Raw genomic sequence first — 21212 nt, forward strand, 5'->3', positions numbered from 1 at the left:
TATATATATATATATATATATATATAGCAATAATTATTGGCTATATAGTAGTAATAGCGTATGAGAGAGAGAGACTCATCAACGTTTCTATGTGAAAATGTACACATTGACAAGACAACAAAAATAATGGAGTTTTGTTTTGTTTTCTATTTAACATATACATTTTTTTTTAAACATGCAATACAGTGAGTTAGTGATCATTACCATCAATAATTTTAATTATTTACATTATGTTTTAGGAAAATGTAAGCAATTTGAAACTAAGCCTACCATACAATACAGTGAGTTAGTGATCATTACCATCAATAATTTTAATATGTTATATTATATGATACTTTACATTAAAACTAAGCCTAGCAATATAATTTAAATTAACGGGAATATAAAAAAATTGTAATATATTTATCAAATCAACTTTTCTTAACTCTCATTCACATCCAACAAAATTGTAATACATTTATTTTAGAATAATAATATTCAGTTTGTGATTCAACATATAACGATATAAAACTCACTATTTTAAAATTTTAATTCAAATATGTACTTTAAATATTTTTCTATATAAAAAACAAAAGTGATATTTTTATTTTATGTCTAGCTTTTATTACAAGGATTAAAAATTATAACTAAACCTAGCAATATATCTTAAACTAAGGGGAATATAAAACAAATTTTAAAAAAAAAAATATTTGAAAATATTATTTTAAAACTTTGATTGGACTTCATATGATTTTATAGAAAATACGTATTTTTTACTTTCAAAATAGTTTTAGTTTTTAGTTATTAAATATTTTAGGTTATGTGTTAGTTTATATGAAAAACCTAATTATACATTTAAATCACATAGTAAAATTTCATTTTTATTATCAATAATATTTTATTACTCAAATGCTCAATAATACTAATGAAAATTATTATTAAAGTTGAACAATAAAAAACAAATAATTTTAAGAGATATGTATAATAGATGTATGATTATATTTATATATAAATAAGTTATATATTTTGATATTGTATGATTTGAATAAATAAAGGTGTAAAAAATGTTAATGACATTTAAATTAATTCGTTAAGTTTTTTTTTTATGATTATCAAATAAATTAAAATAAATTAATATATATATTATTTTTTATCAATAATTGGGTCACAACTGGCCGGCCATTAACCAAATTTCTACATTCGTATTTTATTATACAACAATCCGCAATTGAACGAAATATTACCTAGTTATTATTAAAAGAACAGTATTAATCTATTAGAACCCAACATTTACGGTTTTCTGCTTCCTCTTTCCAAAGTAAATAATTATTACAAAACCTAACAGTTATCCAATAGCAAAACCACGATCCCTTTCTCAACCTCTATCAGTTAAAATTTCAAACAATTACTCGCATATATATAATCAGTTAGGCGTTTTGATGATGGAGCAACTAGAAAAAATAGCGATTGCGTTTTTAAGCTTTCCCGTTCTTTCGTTTAAGAGATGAACTTCACGTCGTTTATACTCTCCTTGAACTTCAAACCATTTTCTCAGACAGAAGACGTAAATTCCTTTGAAAACTTAGGGCAAAAGTGTTATTTAACTGACACGTGAAAAAATGAAGAAGGACAAGAAAGAAGTAAAAGAGAGGCGTTAGGTTCGGCTCGAACAGCTAGCGGTTTTACACTATACACTTGTCGCTCTCTATATAATCATCTTGTGGGTGGGTGTGGCATCTATGGATCATGGTTTTTAAGGCTCCTTGGACAGGTTTTGGATTTTTGACGAATATAAAATTCTGATAACGTTTCTAGTTTCACATGTTTTAGTAAGATTCTCAAGAATCCCAAGCACATGTAATATCAAAATGGTGTAGTTTTTTTTTTTTTTTTGTATTTTGTTTGAAGAGAAACGTCATTTTATCGCTTCGCTTTAGCCGTTATTATAATGGGACCTATTGTGATATACTATAAGGATTTCTCTTGAAATCAATTATAACGTATAGTTTCGTTATTTGTATATATATTTATATTTTATTCGACTCAATATAAGTAGATCATGCGTACACGTGATGTAGTAAAATTTGTTTAATGTATGTATTGAGCCGAAAAAAGATCATCGAAGAATTGGTTTTATCATGTCACACCTTTGAAAAGGAGTCCATGGAATCCATAAAAACTAGGTTCTACAAATTAGTTATCTATTTATATTATTTCACAAAAAGAAAAAAGAAAAAAGAAAATTAACCAACATTCAACACGAGTACACATCTAGAAAATATCTTTTACGGAAAACATTTAAAATAAATCTGTCTAAAGTTTTTTTTTTTTTGAAAAAGAAATCTGTCTAAAGTTAGTTAATAATATATGTGCCAAAACATGTAACGTATAACGCCCACAGTTTTACCCCCATTTATAAATTGTTATTCACTTCAACTTACACCTCAACAAACTCCAGATCAAAACAAGTACTTGTTTCATAATCATTATAATCCCCTAAAAAACACCCGCAAAGGTTTTCTTCTACTTCTTCTTGGATCCTTTTCTACAAACCAATGGATGTCTTTATATCGGAAGAGTATGTCAACCGCCGGAGAATGGAGAAAACAGCTGCCTCCGCTTCCGGCAAAAACATGATGTTAGGCTCTGGTTCAAGCAAGAGACCGGAGAAGAGAAATAGTAGTAATCCTCGGATGTCGGCATCTCGGCCGGATAATGAGTTTCTCGTCACCGGTGGTGCAGGTGTTTATGAGAGTTTTGTGTTCCACTGCTTCTCGCCGTGAAAACCACCAAAGCGTTCGAGTTTAAGTGTTCAAAAGCGCATATGCATGGGCAGTTATTAGTTGTAGCTCTTGTATGTGTTGGTTTTAACAATCTACTTCAAGTTAGTACATTGTTAATTTATAAATTCACAAATCACAACCCTTTGAAAAGCATAAAGTCTGAATGATGGTGTGTGACTCACAACTATAGAATAGACAAATTACAGAAATTAGATTAAAATTTGTCAAATAAAAATTGAAATATTATTTAATGACATGATTACTTTAATCATCGAAATAGCAGTATGATAATTATAATAATATATAAATTGGTACAAACAAACGTTTAGAACTACAAAATTATACAATTGCTTGCGAAATCAAAAAGTTCAAACCAATAAATAATAATGGAATTAAAGAAAAAAACTCTGACCAGTGGAACAAGCTAATGACTGGCTATTTCGAATAGAACACTCCATTGTGTTTGGTGATTGCTTACTGGTTTGCATTGGTTCAGTTTGTTTTGAAAAATTTGGACTAGTGTTTTGGTGAGGTGTGCCAGGCCTTCACAGTAGTGCAAGACGAAGGCGACACGTGAGAGTCCAATCAGCAAGCTGACATGGTGAACTCTCCCCCATAAAAAATAGAGTTAATATCGTGCAGGTCGATGACCCACATATCAGATATTAAACTGATAAGAACAGATACTACACTTGATCTTAGCCAAAAGGCCGAGAAAGGTATGATTTAAACAATCGCTCCTGAACTGCTTTTTATATCCCTCATGTGAGAGCGAGCGAATACTGAACTCTCGATGTGGGACTTTGAAAACCTCATTCGAGAGGTGTAATCAAGTATTTAAAATTCCGGCCCAATTTCAAGTATTGAGTGAGTATTTAGGTTAATTGGGCTAATTCTCAATACTAGATTCTCTAATATTTACATATCCCTTTATATAATCACAAACTATGAACTAACTAAAAAATAAATATATAAAGGGATATGTAAATATTAGAGAAACTAGTGCTGGAGAAATATGAGATATGATATGTGTGTGTAACTACTATATATGTGTATGTCTACGAATGTAGTTAGAGGTGTCAAACGGGCCGGCCCGCGTCTATCTGGGCCGTCCGTGGCGGGCAGTTTCAATTGCTTGGACCGCGATGGGCCGGCCCGCTAAGCCCGTTGGACCGCGATGGGCCGGCCCGCTAAGCCCGCAGACATAAAAGTTATGTTCAAGCCCGCTCCGCTAAGCCCAGCGGGTTAACGGGTTGGCCCGCGGACCTAAATAATATATTAATAAAATAAATAAAATTAATAAATTATAATTTTAAAAACAGTTTTAAATAAAATTAATGTTTATATTGATTTTTATATATGTTTTAATTTTTTATATTAAATTTATTTGTGTTGTCACATAATTTTAAAAGATATATGTTTAAAATAATATAAAAATAGTTATATATGTATATTAAATATTTATTTTTATTTAATATTTGAAAACCGCGGACCAATCCGCCAACCTGCAGACATAACGCGCTATAACTCGTAATCCGCTTGTGCTAGGCCCGCAAGATCCGCTTTTTAGTGGGCCTAATATTTAGTGTCCATGCTCGCCTCGCAGAAATACTATTTGGACTAGGCCCGCGGGCATAGAGCTCGCTTGACATCTCTAGATGTAGTAGTAGTACTCCATATTGGTTAGTTTTGTATATAATGATTCGTCACTAAACAACAAAACTCTTATCTCCTTCCTCGAAACACGAAAATCTTTGTATCTCAAAATATTGGGATTAAATCAAAATTTGGTTGTGTTATGGGCTTATGGCAACATGTTTTACCCCAAATTTTATCTTCAATATTGATTTTGATCTATGACTTTAACCAACATCGTTTTGATGTGTACATAGCCACACTCTACATTAGCACCGCTAAAACGAACCAAAAAGGTTGAACCAGTGCGGGCTTAAACATATTATATGCCCCTGGGCAAATAAAAAAAAAATGTCCCTTAACCTATAGAAAAACATACTGATTTTTTTTGGGTATTTTTAGTTCATATAAATTTTTTTTTGCCTCTTTCTAGCTTACAAATTTTTTTTGTGCCCCCTTAACTTACAAAGTTTTTTTTTTGTGCCTCTTTAACTTATAAATTTTTTTTTTTGCCCCTTTTCTTATACGTATATACCCCGTTAATTTATGTACCCGGGACGGATCTTACCAACCTAAACGGATAATTAAACATCTCTGGATGGATTTTTTTGTATACATATTTAGACCAAACCGATACTAAACCGAAAACTGAAGTATTATATTCAAAATATCCAAAACTCAATAAATACTTGAATCATCCAAAAAAATAATAATTATAATATGTAAACATAAATTCAAAAATATTAGTTTTGCTTACATGCGAAATAACCAAAATAATCAAATAGTGTTATAGTTATATTTATATAACCTAAACAATCTGTTTGCAAAAACTGAACCGAAATTCATTAAAACTAAAAAGACAATTTTAAATATTTAATGGCTAGTTGGGGGAAAAATATTCGATATGAATTAAAACCCTATAAAAAAATTTTGGTTATCAATTTCAATTATCTTAACTGATTTGGACCAAAAAGAAATCCTTTAACGAACAGAACATCCCAAACCGAATAAAAAACGCGGAATTCCCACACCTAACTAAGACCGAACCGGTAAAACCAACATTGGTAAGACCGAACCGGAGAAAACCAACATTGGCACAATTACAAAATGTCAAAACCTTTGCAAGACCAAAAAAGCACAGTTAAGAGTAGGCCTGGGCACTAATACCCGTTACCCGTATTCGACCCGTTACTCGGCTCTTACCCGTCCCGAAAAAAAGGGTATCCGCAGCTTTAAGGTCGAGTAAAGGGTATTATAATTATATTACCCGTGAGTAAGGGACGAGTATAGGGTATTAGTTTAGTTTTCAATACCCGTCCCGTTACTCGGCCCTTTACCCGTTTTGCTATCCGACCCGTAAATACCCGTTAATATTTTGTATTATTATTAGTATTTATTATTAATTTATAGAGTTAGAGTTAAAACCTAAGTTCAACTTAGCCTAACTGAATTAATATATTATTTTTATTTTCAAAATTCGTAATTTTATAATTTTTGGAACTATATATTGCATAAATTTATGAATTTTTCATTTTTTGGATTTCAAAAGATAAAATTATTATTGCGATTATTAATATTTTTTTATCGGGTACTCGTTTTCCGGGTAATAATAAAGGGTCGGGACGAGTAAAGGGTCAACTATTTTTTACCGGGTACCCGTTATTTAAGGGTCGAGTATGAGTAAATTTTTTCTGTTACCCGTTAGGGTCGGGACGAGTAAAGGGTCGGAGAAAATTCAAGGGTACCCGTCCCGTGCCCAGCCCTAGTTAAGAGGGTTGTCCCCAAAAAAACAAAAACCCCTTTAGTTCTTCAGTTTCTACCTCGAGACAATAATGGCAGCGATGGCTGCTGATCTCTTACCACCGTCTACGACGGCTCATACCCAAGCTTCATGACTTTTCCATTAACAACAATACTGTATTTGTCAGCCTGCTTTTAACCTAGTATTTCCATCATTCTCTATTTGAGCAATTGCATTGATCAGAGTGTTAAACGTGGTTGTGTCGTCAGGCTCATACCCAAGCTTCATGACTTTTCCCTAAACATCCATACTGTATTTGCATCATTCTTCTATTATTTTACGATTTTTGTTTTTTTTTTTTTTGTGGATATTAATTTACCTTTTCTCTGCGCCTTTTTTTTTTGTTTTTTTTTTCTCTGCGCCTTTTAGTGTATACAATATTTAAACTTTCTTCTACATTTCCTTTTCTCTCTTTGGTAAAAGCCTTGCGTTGCAAGCAAAAAACTCAAACAAACTTGAAGAAAACCTTTTAGTTCTCCGTCTCTACCCCCATCACGATAACGGTTGTGATGGCGGATCTCTTACCACCGCCTACGACGGAACAAGCCGATGAGAAAGTTGATAACTCGAACCTCACTTGTCCTGTTGGATATGAAGATGTCGATATAGAAGCTTACAGTTAAGTATATCATAAATCGCTTTGCCGATCAAGATTTTTTCTTTTCTTCTAATATTTTCTTTGCTGCAAGATACGAGACTGATAAGATGGTAATGTTTCTTCTAAGTCACTTTATTAGACAGCTTACAAACCCGATACGTAGAAAGTGCCATATTTTATAGGATTTTTTGCCATTTATACAACGTTATTCTTTGTATATAAAAGAAATATATACATGTCGTAGAATTTTGTAATACGTTTTACAATCCGTCTTTTTACAATCAAGTTTGTAAAATTTTAATGAATTATACTATTACATCAAAGAGACCAAACCTATCTATAAAAATTTAAAAGTAATGTATATGTGTGTGAAAATGTTTAGAAGATAGTATAAGAGTTAAATAGCGTATTATTTTTGACTTAATATGATTGGTTTATATTTTTAGAGATTGAGGGTAAAATTACCAAAAAATGGTGAGTTTAAGAGATTATGTTTGGCTGAAAACCTGATGAATTTATTTATCAATCATATTAAGAACTTTTCTTTATTGACAGGTTACATCTGCCCAAGTTCTTAGCAATGGTAAGGTATTTATGACCTATGTTCATAAGATTTCAAATTCGCCTTTCTCATTTAATTTTATATTTAAGCTCAATGAGATGATAATCATGATACATATGTATCTTTCTGCTCATAATCAGGTTTCACTCGCCACTGATTTTGCGTACAATTGCTTTTCAAGAGATGTTGAAGCTAGTGTTGGATATGACTGGAATTCTAAACAGGTAAATATTGCTATTTTTTTAATAGATTTTAATGGAATGGAAAACAATGTCTTCTGTAAATCCGTTTTAATTCTAATATAATGAGCTTTTGTTTCAGTCTCGTGTCCAGGGAAAGATTGATTCTGACGGTGTCGTATCTGCACTTCTTGGAAAGGAATTATATATGGGACTCGAGTGTCTTCTATCTGCATATTTGGATAATAAGAACAAGGATTACAAGCTTGGTTTGTTCTTAACATATGGTTAAGAACTCGAGTGTCTTATATCCGTTTTTTTTTCTATGTATTCTCTTCTTATTTTTTCCTCTAAAGCATAACTAAAGCAACATTTTAATCTTAATAGTAAGTTAAGACTACGAATTAGCTCTGCAGTAAAAGACTTAATAATTATAAAATCTAAATTATTCTTATTTGTAGTAGCTTACATACCTAAATTAAAGGTTATTAAAAACCAATCACACATACAATGGAATTAATGCAACTTTGGTGACCTTCGATTTGTCATTTTTGGTGCAACTTTGGCTATTAAATAAATTTTCTTACATCACGCGCGTGTACGGGTCTACTTATATAACAAATAACGAAATTATAAGGTAGACAGTTAAAATAATTGGCTAAAAGCAAAGCAACAAAAGGGATGACGTTTCTCTACAAATTCAAACATAGTAAAACACAAAAGGTTGAGTGCATCGTCGAGGTTTCCATAACAATTATACAGTGAATGTCTTATAAGTATAACATAACAATTATATAGTGAACGAACCACAACTATATAATTGTTAAATAATACTACGTTAATTAGAATAATAATACTGTGATTCATATGTTAAATTAAATCAATTAAAAAGACTGTAGTAAACCATTTTGTCAACAACTAAATTATTATGGAAGCAGAGGAGGATAAAGATAACCGGTTTGATACGAACCGGCTCTCGTTAAGCCGGTTATAGAAAGCATATCGACGAACACAGTCATCTGATTCTGAGAGATTTTAGGTTTACCAATTCCATTGCTTCCTCCAGGAATTAGAAGAAGCTGATACATACACTCAATTTTATTTTTATTAAAGAGCTTTCAAATTCTATAATTGTGGGTCATGAAGGGATTGGTTCAGACACGTCTTCCTCTTCTTCTAGAGAAAGCAGGTACTCCAAGAACTCATGTTTTCTTGTCTTGCTGCGGACGAGAGTTTTCTGGTTTCAGCGATAGGAATCTTTCTTATAAAGAGAGATTGAGAAGTGGGCTTTTAGATATTAAGGAAGAGGATGCTGTTGATCTCTTCCAAGACATGATTAGGTCTCGTCCTCTTCCCACTGTCATTGATTTCAATAGATTGTTTAGTGCTGTTTCCAGAACAAAGCAGTATGATCTCGTTTTAGCTCTCTCCAAGCGAACGGAGTTGGTTGGGATTGCGTATGACTTGTACTCTCTGAATATTCTCATCAATTGTTTCTGTCGGCGTGGTAGAGTTTGTTTCGCATATTCTGTTTTGGGGAAAGTCATGAAGCTTGGTTATGAGCCTGACACTACCACATTTAACACTCTACTCAATGGCTTATGTCTCGAGGGAAGAGTCTCCGAAGCCGTGGGATTAGTTGATCGAATGGTAGAAATGGGACATACACCTGATCTCATAACGATTAACACTTTGGTCAATGGACTTTGTCTCAATGGTAAAGTCTCTGAAGCTGTGGTTTTGATAGATCAGATGGTGGCAAATGGTTGTCAGCCCAGTGAAGTTACATATGGACCGGTTCTAAATGTAATGTGCAAGTCCGGGAAAACTGCCTTGGCCATGGAGTTGCTCAGAAATATGGAAGAAAGAAAGATCAAGCTCAATGCAGCCAAATACAATATCATCATTGATGGGCTTTGCAAAGACGGGAGCCTCCACGATGCACTCAACCTTTTCAATGAAATGGAAGTGAAAGGGATCAAATCAGATGTTATTACGTACAACACTCTCATTAGAGGCTTTTGTAATGCTGGTAGATGGGATGATAGTGCGCAGTTGCTCAGGGATATGATCACAAGGAGAATCACCCCAAACGTTGTCACTTTCAGTTTTTTTGATTGATAGTTTTGTGAAAGAGGGAAAGCTTTTAGAGGCCGAAAAACTGTACAAGGAAATGATACGACGAGGTATAGCTCCTAATACTATTACATATACTTCTTTGATAGATGGGTTTTGCAAGGAGAACCGCCTGGACAAGGCAAACCAGATGCTGGACCTGATGGTTAGGAAAAAGTGTAATCCTAATATCGTGACGTTTAATATCCTCATAAATGGATATTGTAAGGCTGGGCGGGTTGATGATGGTTTTGAATTGTTCCGCAAAATGTCTCTGAGAGGACTGGTTGCTAATACAGTTACTTATAACACCCTTGTCCAAGGGTTTTGCCAATTGGGAAAACTTGCGGTTGCCAAAGAACTCTTCCAAGAGATGGTTTCTCGTGGTGTTCATCCTGATATTGTGACTTATTCTATTTTGCTGGATGGGTTGTGTGACAATGGGGAAATAGAAAAAGCATTGGAAATTTTTGAAAAAATACAAAAGAGTAAGATGGATCTTGATATTGGTATCTATAATATTATTATTCATCGGATGTGCAATGCTAATAAGGTGGATGATGCTTGGGATTTATTCAGAAGCCTCCCCCTCAAAGGAGTGAAGCATGATGTCAAGTCATATAACATAATGATTTCAGGATTATGTAGGAAAGGCTCACTGTCTGAAGCAAATATGTTATTTAGGAAAATGAAGGAGGAAGGGTGTGCGCCAAACGACTGTACATACAACACACTAATACGAGCACATCTCCGAGGTAGTGACATAAATACATCAGCTGAACTCATCGAAGAAATGAAGAGGTGCAGGTTCGCTGCTGATGCTTCGACTATAAAGATGGTTATGGATATGTTATCGGATGGTAGATTGAACAAAAGCTTTTTGGATATGCTTTCTAAGAATGTATAAACATCATTGCTTTCTCTGAACATTGAAAGATAAAAGTCTTTTCTAACACAATCCTGGAGTTACATTATTATATATAGCAGCATTTGATATATACACAACATGTTTTCCTTTACTAAAAAAAAAGCTGATCGTCCCACACCAAAATACAGAACCATTCTTCTTCTTCTCGTAAAATCTCCGGATACGATGAGAGGTCTTTAAAGTCAAAAGGGCTTTTAGAACAAACATTTTCGGCCCAAAAGTCCAATAAGAACGTGAGTAGCATGATTTACACGTGACTTTACTTAATTGAAAAGGGCCCCCCCCCCCCTCCTCAAAATATCTCTTTTCTTTTGTTTTTTCCGATAATCCAAAAACTCTCTGAATCGAATTGAGAGAGAAAGAAAAAAGAAATGAGCTACGAGAAAGTCCCACCGGAATCGTATCCTCCTCCAGGTTTGTTCGATTCGATTCCCTTCGCTTTTTATTTTCCTTCTGATTCTCTGATTTTGATTCGATTCTCAATTCTATTTTTGTGATTTGACGAATTTAGGATACCAATCTCACTATCCACCACCGGGTTATCCATCGGCACCACCGCCGCCGGGATATCCTTCTCCTCCGTCGCATCATCACGAAGGATATCCTCCTCCACCTCATTCTCACGGAGGATATCCGTATCCACCACCGTCTTCGCGTCCTTACGAAGGCGGTTATCAAGGTTACTTCGCCGGAGGTGGTTATCCTCATCATCATCAGGGACCTCCGCCGCCGCCGCCGCCGCCGCAGAACTACGATCATTGCCATCACGATCATCACCATTACCAAGATTCTGACTCTGGTTGCTCCTCTTTCCTCCGTGGCTGGTTCGTTTCTCTCCCCGCCTTTTTAATTACTTTCCAGTATCATTGTTTCCATTTATGTTTGTTTACTCAAAGCTGTGATTGAGGTTTATGTTGGCTTTGTTTTTTGGATGCTCTTTTCACCAAAATTGATTGATCTGTGATACTTTAGGAGCAACGTGTGGGGTTGAAAGGATCACTTGTTAATGTTGAACCAAGTGTTTTTTGGTTTCTGGAATTTGGGAAAATGTTTTGAACAAATGATGCTGATCAGAACCAGATTCCACCTTTGAGTTGATTTGTGTATGTTAGTTGAATTTTGGACAACTACTAGGAAACTCTCAGACTTACTTGACTTCCTTTTCATTTTGTTTGGTGGCCATCAATCGGAATTAGTTCTTCTAAGGAAGGTTCTGATGAGTTTAGAGCTATTCATTCATCGCCATTATCTTCTGCAGCTTTTCTTATGCTCACTAGTAACAGAGTTGTGATTCATTTCTCAAGCAGCCAGCCTAAATCATGTTGTTACCACTTGCGATTAACTTTTTTTTTTTGTTTTTTTTTTTTGGCCGGGTTGCAAATTTTAGTCTCGCTGCTCTCTGCTGTTGCTGTGTGTTGGAGGAATGCTGCTTCTGAGAATGCCCGTCTCTGCGGATTTCGTCATTTTTATATCTCCAGTCGAAGACATATGCCATAAGTACTCTCTATGTCTTCTTATGTACACTACTATATCATGTTTCATTGTCTGTTAATGTTTGACCTCTTTGTTTGAGAGAGTGCGCTCCTCCAGGTCATGGATGGATGGATGGATGGATTAGACAAAGTAGGTTTCTTGTGAATGTTCTTTTTGTAATTTTAATGTGATATTTTGGAAAACATGTTTGCTATTTTATCCAGATTTCACTTTCTTTCAAAGGCTGAATTATATCGTAATAATATAATGCATATCATTATTAGTTATTCCCTCTTTGTTCGTTCAATCCACAAGTTTGATAAAGGCAACCCTATATTGAAGGCAGATCAAAACAACAGCAAACTATGAGCACAAAGAAAAGTAGGTGTTGAAAACATATGCAAGTTTTCACAGAAATCAGTTTTTGTCTGAAGAACCTAAAATTGAAGAAAGAGCTAACGAACAAATATCAAATGCATGCCCTAAAACAAAAACAAACATGTACCATTGAGAGGTCCACGATGGTCCCAGTTGGATGGATTGGAACATGGGAGAGACTAAAAGAATCCTAACATATGGCGGTGCATTTTTTCTAGTCCCAATCACTGTTCGGTAGAGGTAAATTTGTATCAACCTTATCTCGAGCTGGAAACAAAGTACAAGAGGTTAAAGTAAGAATGAGAAAGGTGTAATTTATAACGTCTGTTACTATATCTTGCATGATTCAGTCTTTTTTGGACTGTCTGTTAATTGCAGCTTATTGTTGATGCATCATTGAGCAAAGAAGAGATGAAATTTAGAAGCATGTCTTGCACCAACAGAGTAGAATGAGAGTATATTGAATAATGAATGAATGATTCCACGTTTTGTTTTTAGTTTCTTGAAAGGGGTTTTCTATTTAAAAAAAAATCTCTCAAAATCGCCAATTTTTGCAACTTCATCATGAATCTCTAATAAATGCAAACTAATCATACGAAGTCAAAAAGAATTATAACATTCATATTCATATGTATCTTCTCAAAAGTCTCACATACATAAAATTTTCAACAACTTGTGAATTCAATATGTTCTAGTAGGAGTAGTTGATTCTTTTCTCCAGTCATTTACACGTACGTTCATATCACGTATAGTGACATCTTTTCCGCAGTTCTTAACCATATATTAAGCGCAAACCAAGCCTCTGATTCATGTTCTTAAGATCCAAACTTGCAGTTAGAAGACACCTGAGTCCCACATTCAATTTTCTTTTAAGATGTGCATATACAACACCGTTAGAATCAATCTTTCCCTGGACACGAGACTGAAACAAAACAAAACCTCATATTACTAGAATTAAAACGGATTTATATAAGACTTTGTTTTCAATTCCATTACATCTCTTAAAAAAAAAACAAGAATATTACCAGTCTAGACTTGTAGTCATACCCAACACTAGCTTTAACATCTCTTGAAAAGCAGTTGTACACAAAATCAGTGGCGAGTGAAACCTGATTATATATGAGCAAAAAGATACATTTGTGTGTCATGATTCTTATTATCTCATCGAGCTAGCTTAAAGATTTAATTAAATGAGAATGTCCCATTACCTTCTTTGAAATCTTATGAACGTAGGTCATAAGTACATCACCACTGCTTTCAACTTTAGCAGTGGCGACCTGTTCATAAAGAAAAGTTCTCAAATATATAAAAAAATGATCCAAATAATTTCTATCAATCAAGCATTACCATCTTATCGGTCTCGTATCTTGCAGTATAGCCTACAGACGACTTCTGAGGCACACTGGTCCAGAAGAAATTACCACCCAAATATAGACGGGGTGTCACACGCTGTACAACAATTAAAAAAAAAAAGACAATTTTTACAGTAAAATTACTAAAATATGATGCAAACAGTCTTATTTTTTTTCTTTTGTATATGTGAGCTAATTGTTAATGACGTATAGAAAAGCTTAGAACACAAACTGAGAGTAGCAAATTTAATTACCTGGATATATGTTGCTCGAATTTGACCAGTGCTAAAGAGGTTAACTTTAGCTCTATAGTTTAGAGCCTACAGAAATGTGAGCCAAATTACAAAAAAAAAAAGTTAGAGAAATTATTCATCACAAAGATTCAAATAGAGATAAGTTCGATCCTCACGATGTATTCAATGTTGAGTACTGTCGACAAACGTGCCTTTCTCAGCTGGAAAAGAATGTAAGAAACACACATTTTGTCAAGAGAAGATACACCATCGAATAATCACATTATCCCTAGTTGCAAGTTGCAACACTTACATCAATAAATGAAGCCATAAACAACTGCTTGCTCATGATAGGGGCTATCACACTCGCAGTTAGTCTATCACGAGTAACAATTCCTTTAAACAAGACGACCTGCAACAATACATTTTATCTTTTGATTTCCACAAAGAAAGAAAAAATAAAATAAAAAAAGGTAATGTTAATTAAATAATCCAATAACACGACCCAAATAAAACCTTTTGGAAATTGTAGGAAGCATCAAACGCATAATGTTCTGGCCCCATCGATGAACTGTTTGACACAAGAATAAACACCAAAAGAAATGGAAAATAATTGTTTGCAAATCTGACTGTATAAACTTAAACATAATTAATCACCTGATATCAAAGTTTTTATTAAAAAAGGCTGGGGAGTAGTTCACATTAAAACCCTTGAAATAACCTGGGTTTAAAGAAACTGCAAAGAAATAAAAAAAAAACTGGTTACAACAATAGTTGACAAAATGACGTTTGTTGACTACCAAGAATTAAGACAGACTCTTGAATCAAATCCGGATCAAATTGAACAATTTAAATCATAGTACTAGATAGTTTCTACTAGTAATATGTAAATCTCGTAAGACCACCTTAAAACGATTCATGGAAAACAGTTAGAAACGAAACAGTACTGTAGCCTAGAGTGCTCGAACTTGGCCAACACAAACAACACAAGACAGCTAATTAAATCTCTAACACAAACAATAACTCATGAAGCCAGACTCACTGAATAAGTTATGTATAGTGGAAAGCTAAAGAAAGAGAATAATATTACAAGGAACAAAAAAATATATATATCGATCGTTAAAAGCTATTTATGATACTTAACCGTCAGCTTCTTTATTGATATTGCCATATAGTATAGGACAAAAGCGGCTCGAGTCACCATCTTTCTTATCGGCTTGTTTCGTCGTAGACGGTGGTAAGAGATCCGCCATCGCCGCCGTTATCGTCGTGGTGGTAGAAACGAAGAATGAAAGGAAGGCTTTCTTCAAGTTTGTTTGAGCTTTTTGCTTGCAACGCAAGGCTTTTACCAAAGATAGAAAAGGAAATGTTGAAGAGAAAGTTTAAATATTGTATACACCTAAAAGGCGCAGAGAAAAGGTAAATATCCAAAACAAAACAAACAAACAAAAATCGTAAAATATAAAGAAAATATCCATGACGTTATGTGTAATCGAAACTTACATGTCATCAATACGAGAGGGCTACAATTAATTAATGGTATGGCGTATTTACAACTTACTTTTGTAGTTACACGAATGGTTTATATATGTTAATATGTTATACAAAGCTAACAAAGTCAGACCTATTAATAATTTGAACTTTATTTAATAACCCATGAAACCTTCATAGAAAACAGTTATTGTCTGAAGCAAAGTACACCTAAAATTGGAGAAGATGCTAACGAACCAAACATCAAAAAGCCTAAAAACAAAAACCATGTCCGGGGTACGATGGAGTCGGACTAAAGAATCCTAACATATGGCGGTGCATCTTTTCTAGTCCCAACCACTGTTCGGTAGAGGTAAAGTTTATCAACCTTGTCTCTTTCGTCTTCTTCATTCCGCTCCATCCGATTACTCTCACTCTCATTTATGATCTCTACATTGAGCCGTGGCGAATTCTGGGCCAGCCTCTTGCAGCCACCGAGTGTTACTTCACAAGACGACATCCAAAGGGATCGCATTGTTTCGTATTTATGCACGTCAGCAAGAAGCGCCGCGTTCCCAAATGGACTGTCTCTTATCTCCAGCTTCCTCAGCTTTTTGCATCCGTTCAACACATAGAGCATTCCTTTGTCAGTTTCCCCTGCAAAAGCTATCGAAAGCATCTCGAGCTCTTCTGCGTACATACCGATGTAGAGGAAGACTTGGTCGTTTAAGAGACCGGAGACAGAGAGCCGTCTTAGACCCTTGCAAGCTTGTACGATCGCACCAAAGCCTTCGTCTAGTGACTGAGATGTGATGTGGTCAGGTTTGTGTGGCTCGAGAATGCATAGCCTGAACCGGATGAAGTTTGGACAGTTCTTGGCCACGGTAATGAGCGCTGCGTTTGTCATTTGTTTGCAGAAGTATAGAATCGAATGAAGTTTAGGACAACCTGCGGAGATGGCAACTAGTCCGACTTCAGTCACAGCTGCGTTGTTGTTATCTTCTTCACCATGTAAATCGGAGGGAAAAACTCTCAGCTCTTGCAACTCTTTACATGTAGCAGCAACAACCACAAGTCCTTTGTCGCCAATACTATCCAATATCTGTAGGAACCATAAACCCCATTTGTTGTCAGGTAAGTAAGAGGACAGGGAAAAAAAAGAAAGTGAGATCAAAACGTACGTACCCATAACCGTTGAAGTCTCTTGCAAAGCTGAATAAGCTTGATGAGGTGGTTGCCTCGAATCTCAGCTGCGTAGCTGAGGTTCAAGGAGATAAGGTTTTGACAAACCGGGTAGAACGCTGGGAGACAGAGTGGAGCAGCCTCTAAAAAGCCCGACAAGCTCCTTAACGAGGAGCACTTCTGAATAGCAGCCATGAGTTTCCTAAAAGATTCTGGATCAGGCTCATTCTCATAAGACCCTACTCCTAAATCCACAAGCTGCGGTGCACAGCTCATTAGCCTTGCGAGTGCGTCAAGCGGTACAGCACGGTTTAGCTTCAAGGTCTTCAGGTTTGGTGACCTAGCGACAAGCCTCTCAAGAGCAGCCACATTGGTTTCTCCTTTAAGACAGGCGAAATTCAAAGAGGTAAGAGTAGTGCAGCTGTCTGGAAAACAGTTCAGCCATTGACCTCTATGATCATCGATTTCATTCTCTTGCAAGTCAAGCTCACGAAGATGCCTAAAACAAGAAAGACAACACATTTATTATAAACGAACTTAATAAAACCTTGAGCGGACCTTTTCACAGGTGACAAATTTGTTACCTGCAATTAGAGGCAATGGAAGCTAAGCCGTCAGTAGTAAAACCTTCACAGCTGACAAGAACCAAAGACTTGAAATTTGGAAAAGAACGTGAAAGAAGATCCAAGCTTTCATCAGTCACAACCATCCGTTTCAACCTAAGCTCCTCAAGTCCAACATGGCTACTAGACAAAGCTTCGATCCAAGGATGCACGAAACCTCCCCATTCATAAGGAACCAAGTTGAAGTCAGCGAAATGAGGCTTCCCTTTCAAAGTCAAAGACTTGAGACATGGGAACCTCCTGATTAATCTCTCAGGGTTGATGGCGTAACAGTTCCCTATGAACACTTTCTTCCTACAAAACCTTTCGATCTTGTGCCATGATTTGCAAACCAGAGATATCGAGTTCCTGTCTCTGTGAGAAGCTATGAAGTTAAAAACATGCTCTATGACCTCTTCCGGGAAATAATTCATCTTTTTTCCTCTCTAAATTAAACTTCAAGATCAGCTCAGTGAAGCTTCTTCTTTGGTATCAAGAACCTGAAAGATTCAAAATTTATACAAAACACAATTTTTGAAGATTAAATCAGAACACACACCAGATCCTGATTAACCTTAAGATTCAGATCTACGAGAAGAATAAAATGAGAGATAGATCTACGAAAGAAATGGAGCTTACTACTAAGATCGTCGTCGGAACAACTAAACTGGCCGGTGATGATGATGATTCGATGGAATAAGAAGAAGAAGAAGAAACTGAAAACGAGGAAAACGTTGAAAAAAAATAATGAATCTGGATAAAACTCTGTGTGTGTGTGTGTGTGTGGAGTTAGGCTTCAAGTCCAATGATGATGAGATGATCAAAGATTTGGATGAGAGAGAGAGAGAGAGAGAGAGAGAGAGATCACGCAAGCAAGCAAAAAAAAAAAACAGTACAAACTCTTATGGTAATAAAAAAAACATAATAAAGCAGAGGGGAAGCTAAACCTAAGCTGACCAAAAGAGAAGCTAAACCATGGTTAAGTTTGAGATTTTTGGTGTGGAATGAGGATGATCCGACGGTGAAGAATGGTTCAATGCGATAAAAATGAATCTGAACCGTTGAAGATGTTGTTGTTGTTGCTCGCCTCACACCACTGGGTTGGTTGGTTGGTTAATTATATAACGAGAGGGCCTTTCGCCAAAGGGAAAGGGTGAACTGTGAAGTGATGTGTCGAGAGCAAAAGAGACTTATACAATTGCCCCTACTTTTTTCATTACATTTACCAATATTGCCACGTTGATTTTAAATCCTTTTTGATTTATCTTATCTTATTATAATTCTCTTTCACGGTTGTTAGAAAGTGTAACGACTAATTTAAAAATATATTCGTGAAATTGATATTTGACGTTGATTAATTAATTAAAAATACATTTGTTTCTTTTGGATTCGTTAGAAAGTGTACGACAAATCAGCGAATAAATAAGATCCCTCTAATAACGTACAAGTCGTATTTATACTGCACACCAAATAGCAAATACATACAGTATGTTTTACTTAATTTGTGTGATACTAGTATCCTAGTACTAAATAAACAAAAAGAAGAGAAAGTAAGGCTGTCTGAATTTTTGTCGTGGGACGAGGGACACCTTTTTGTGGATTTATACGGAATTAGAAGGTCATGAGATTTTTTTAGGAAAAAAGATAGTCAGTTACACAAGAACTATATCACAATACATGACCACACATGCCAACTTTAGAAATGTATACTCAACTATACAAAGTATATATATTGCATGGCCACATATACCAACTATATGATGACATGTGCTCAACATCACAACCATCTTATTCCGGTACACCTTTCATCAGAATCCGATGTTGACCAATATTGACCGGCGTTGACCGACATTGACCAATAAAAATATGTATTTTTTTGTTTTTTAATATTAGAAACCAAAATAAAAAATTTAATTGAATTATTTAGGAATCATTTATGGTGTTTTATAACTAAAAACATATATGGATCCAAAATAAAGATATATTGTATATATATTCCATTCATTTAGTCTTATAATAGTTACTTTTTTATTTCGAAACTTAACTAAAATTAAAATAAAAATCATTTATAAGATATTAAAACTTAAATTCAAACCAGATAATCTTGTTGTAACAAATCAAATAAGAAAACTACTTATTTTAACATTATTAATTTAAAAACATCAACTTCTTACTTAATTTCTCTAAATATAAAATTAATTTTATTTAATATTCTCAACCACAAAACATTTTTCTAAAACAAAAATACTTAGAACCAAGCCCAATACATATCAAAATCATTAGAATTATTGAAAATGTTATATACTCATGGTAAAATAAAAATTTTAATATCTGAAAAATTATTAATGATTTTTCATTTCACTTTTATTAAGTTTTGCAATAGAAAAATATTTTGTATATATGTTAATTCATCCAGTCTTATGATAGTTAGTTTTTTTAATTCTATTGTAACTAAAAACATCGTTATTATTTGATTTTTTTAAATACAGTGTTTTTAGTTATTTAATANCCAAATATTTTTTGTTATGACTTTTTATGCACTTGGGCTTCTTCTTCTTTTAGAGTTGCTAAACAAAAATTATTGATCAAAAGTGCATATTTCAAATGGTCACAAAAAATTATAAAAAAACATTTTTTGCGTAGAAAAAGAAAAATATATTTAATCTGTAATAAAAAAAATTTTAAATCATAACATCATATGGATGGAGTGGATATTAGGCACATAATTTAAGTGTAGGAAAAAGTCTTAAACTTAGTTATAATTACGATTCTGTTTTGGAAGAAAGATGGTCAGCTACACCAACTATACCATAATACATGAGCACACATGCCAACTTTAGAAATGTATACTCAATTACATGAAGTATATGTATTGCATGGTCACATATACCAACTATATGATGACATATGCTCAACATCACAACAATTTTATTCCGGTACACCGTTCATCGAAATCCGGTGTTGACTAATATTGACCGGCGTTGACCAACAAAAAAATTCAAAAAAAAAGATTTAGAAATAAAAATAACAAAATTCTTTAGGAATCATCTAATAAGAAACCAAAATAAGAAATTTAATTGAATTATTTAGGAATCGTCTATGATATTTTATAATTAAAAATATATTTGTATCTAATATAAAGATATATTGTTATGTTTCACTCATTCAGTTTTATAATAGTTACTTTTTTTTCAATTTCAAAACTTAATTAAAATTGAAATAAAAATCATTCATAAGATATTAAAACTTAAACTCAAACCAAAAAATCTTGTTGTAGTGAATCAAATAAAAAACCTATTATTTTAACATTATTAATTAATAAACATCAACTTCTTACATAATTTATTTAAATACATATATAATATTATTTAATATTCTCAACCACAAAAATATTTTCTACAATAAAAAATACTTAGAACCAAACCAATACATGTCAAAATCATTAGAATTATTCCAAAAAAGTTATATACTCATGGTAAAATAAAAGTTTTATTATCTGAAAATATTATTAATGATTTTTTATTTCACTTTTATTAAGTTTTGCAATAAAAAAAACTAACTATTATAAGGCTGGATGAATATAATTAACATATACAAAATATAATTTTATAATGAATATAAACATTTTGTTAATTTTTGAACACATTAGATAATTCAATAAAAGAATTTTCTTATTTTTGTTTCTAAAATTAAAAATAAAAAATTTGAATATTTTTGTTGGTCAATATTGGTCAACGCCGGTCAATATTGGTCAACACCGAATTCCGACGAACGATGTACCGGAGTAAAATGATCGTGATGTTGAGCACATGTCATCATATAATTGGTATATGTGGCCATGCAATACATATACTTCATGTAGTTGAATATACATTTTTAAAGTTCGCATGTGTGGTCATGTATTGTGGTATAGTTGATGTAGCTGACTATCTTTTTCCCTAA

The 21212-nt window shown here is 33.8% G+C and overlaps 4 protein-coding genes and 1 pseudogene across 4 annotated transcripts; 3 read left to right on the plus strand and 2 right to left on the minus strand.

The window, feature by feature from the left end:
• LOC104755557 lies at positions 2403-2912 on the plus strand. Its single transcript, XM_010477957.2, has one exon. The coding sequence runs from the start codon at positions 2535-2537 to the stop codon at positions 2760-2762; it is 228 nt and encodes a 75-aa protein (XP_010476259.1). The 5' UTR covers positions 2403-2534; the 3' UTR covers positions 2763-2912.
• On the plus strand, positions 8577-10618 carry LOC104759194 (annotated as a pseudogene).
• LOC104755558 (cysteine-rich and transmembrane domain-containing protein A) lies at positions 10881-12340 on the plus strand. The gene is made up of 3 exons (XM_010477958.2): positions 10881-10994; positions 11092-11404; positions 11968-12340. The coding sequence occupies exons 1-3, from the start codon at positions 10952-10954 to the stop codon at positions 12014-12016; spliced, it is 405 nt and encodes a 134-aa protein (XP_010476260.1). The 5' UTR covers positions 10881-10951; the 3' UTR covers positions 12017-12340.
• On the minus strand, positions 13204-14580 carry LOC104759195 (mitochondrial import receptor subunit TOM40-1-like). The gene is made up of 8 exons (XM_010482153.1): positions 14533-14580; positions 14330-14428; positions 14193-14237; positions 14038-14103; positions 13779-13880; positions 13640-13708; positions 13457-13540; positions 13204-13353 (listed from the first exon to the last, which is right to left on the minus strand). The coding sequence occupies exons 1-8, from the start codon at positions 14578-14580 to the stop codon at positions 13204-13206; spliced, it is 663 nt and encodes a 220-aa protein (XP_010480455.1).
• On the minus strand, positions 15638-18356 carry LOC104755559 (protein AUXIN SIGNALING F-BOX 3). The gene is made up of 4 exons (XM_010477959.2): positions 17910-18356; positions 17253-17770; positions 16672-17167; positions 15638-16588 (listed from the first exon to the last, which is right to left on the minus strand). The coding sequence occupies exons 2-4, from the start codon at positions 17702-17704 to the stop codon at positions 15800-15802; spliced, it is 1737 nt and encodes a 578-aa protein (XP_010476261.1). The 5' UTR covers positions 17705-17770; positions 17910-18356; the 3' UTR covers positions 15638-15799.

The sequence above is a fragment of the Camelina sativa genome, chromosome 17, assembly GCF_000633955.1.
Source record: "Camelina sativa cultivar DH55 chromosome 17, Cs, whole genome shotgun sequence".
NCBI lineage: Eukaryota > Viridiplantae > Streptophyta > Magnoliopsida > Brassicales > Brassicaceae > Camelina > Camelina sativa.

Excerpts from the sequence above, each read along its gene's own strand:
- LOC104755557 (XM_010477957.2), top strand. The coding sequence starts at position 2,535 with ATGGATGTCTTTATATCGGAAGAGTATGTCAACCGCCGGAGAATGGAG.
- LOC104755558 (XM_010477958.2), top strand. The coding sequence starts at position 10,952 with ATGAGCTACGAGAAAGTCCCACCGGAATCGTATCCTCCTCCAG. Across the intron at positions 10,995-11,091 it reads GGAATCGTATCCTCCTCCAG|GATACCAATCTCACTATCCA; the intron begins GTTTGTTCGATT and ends TGACGAATTTAG. Across the intron at positions 11,405-11,967 it reads TCCTCTTTCCTCCGTGGCTG|TCTCGCTGCTCTCTGCTGTT; the intron begins GTTCGTTTCTCT and ends TGCAAATTTTAG.
- LOC104759195 (XM_010482153.1), bottom strand. The coding sequence starts at position 14,580 with ATGGGGCCAGAACATTATGCGTTTGATGCTTCCTACAATTTCCAAAAG. Across the intron at positions 14,104-14,192 it reads TACTCAACATTGAATACATC|GCTCTAAACTATAGAGCTAA; the intron begins GTGAGGATCGAA and ends ACATTTCTGTAG. Across the intron at positions 13,709-13,778 it reads GATACGAGACCGATAAGATG|GTCGCCACTGCTAAAGTTGA; the intron begins GTAATGCTTGAT and ends CTTTATGAACAG.
- LOC104755559 (XM_010477959.2), bottom strand. The coding sequence starts at position 17,704 with ATGAATTATTTCCCGGAAGAGGTCATAGAGCATGTTTTTAACTTCATA. Across the intron at positions 17,168-17,252 it reads TCCATTGCCTCTAATTGCAG|GCATCTTCGTGAGCTTGACT; the intron begins GTAACAAATTTG and ends TTCTTGTTTTAG. Across the intron at positions 16,589-16,671 it reads AGAGACTTCAACGGTTATGG|ATATTGGATAGTATTGGCGA; the intron begins GTACGTACGTTT and ends TGGTTCCTACAG.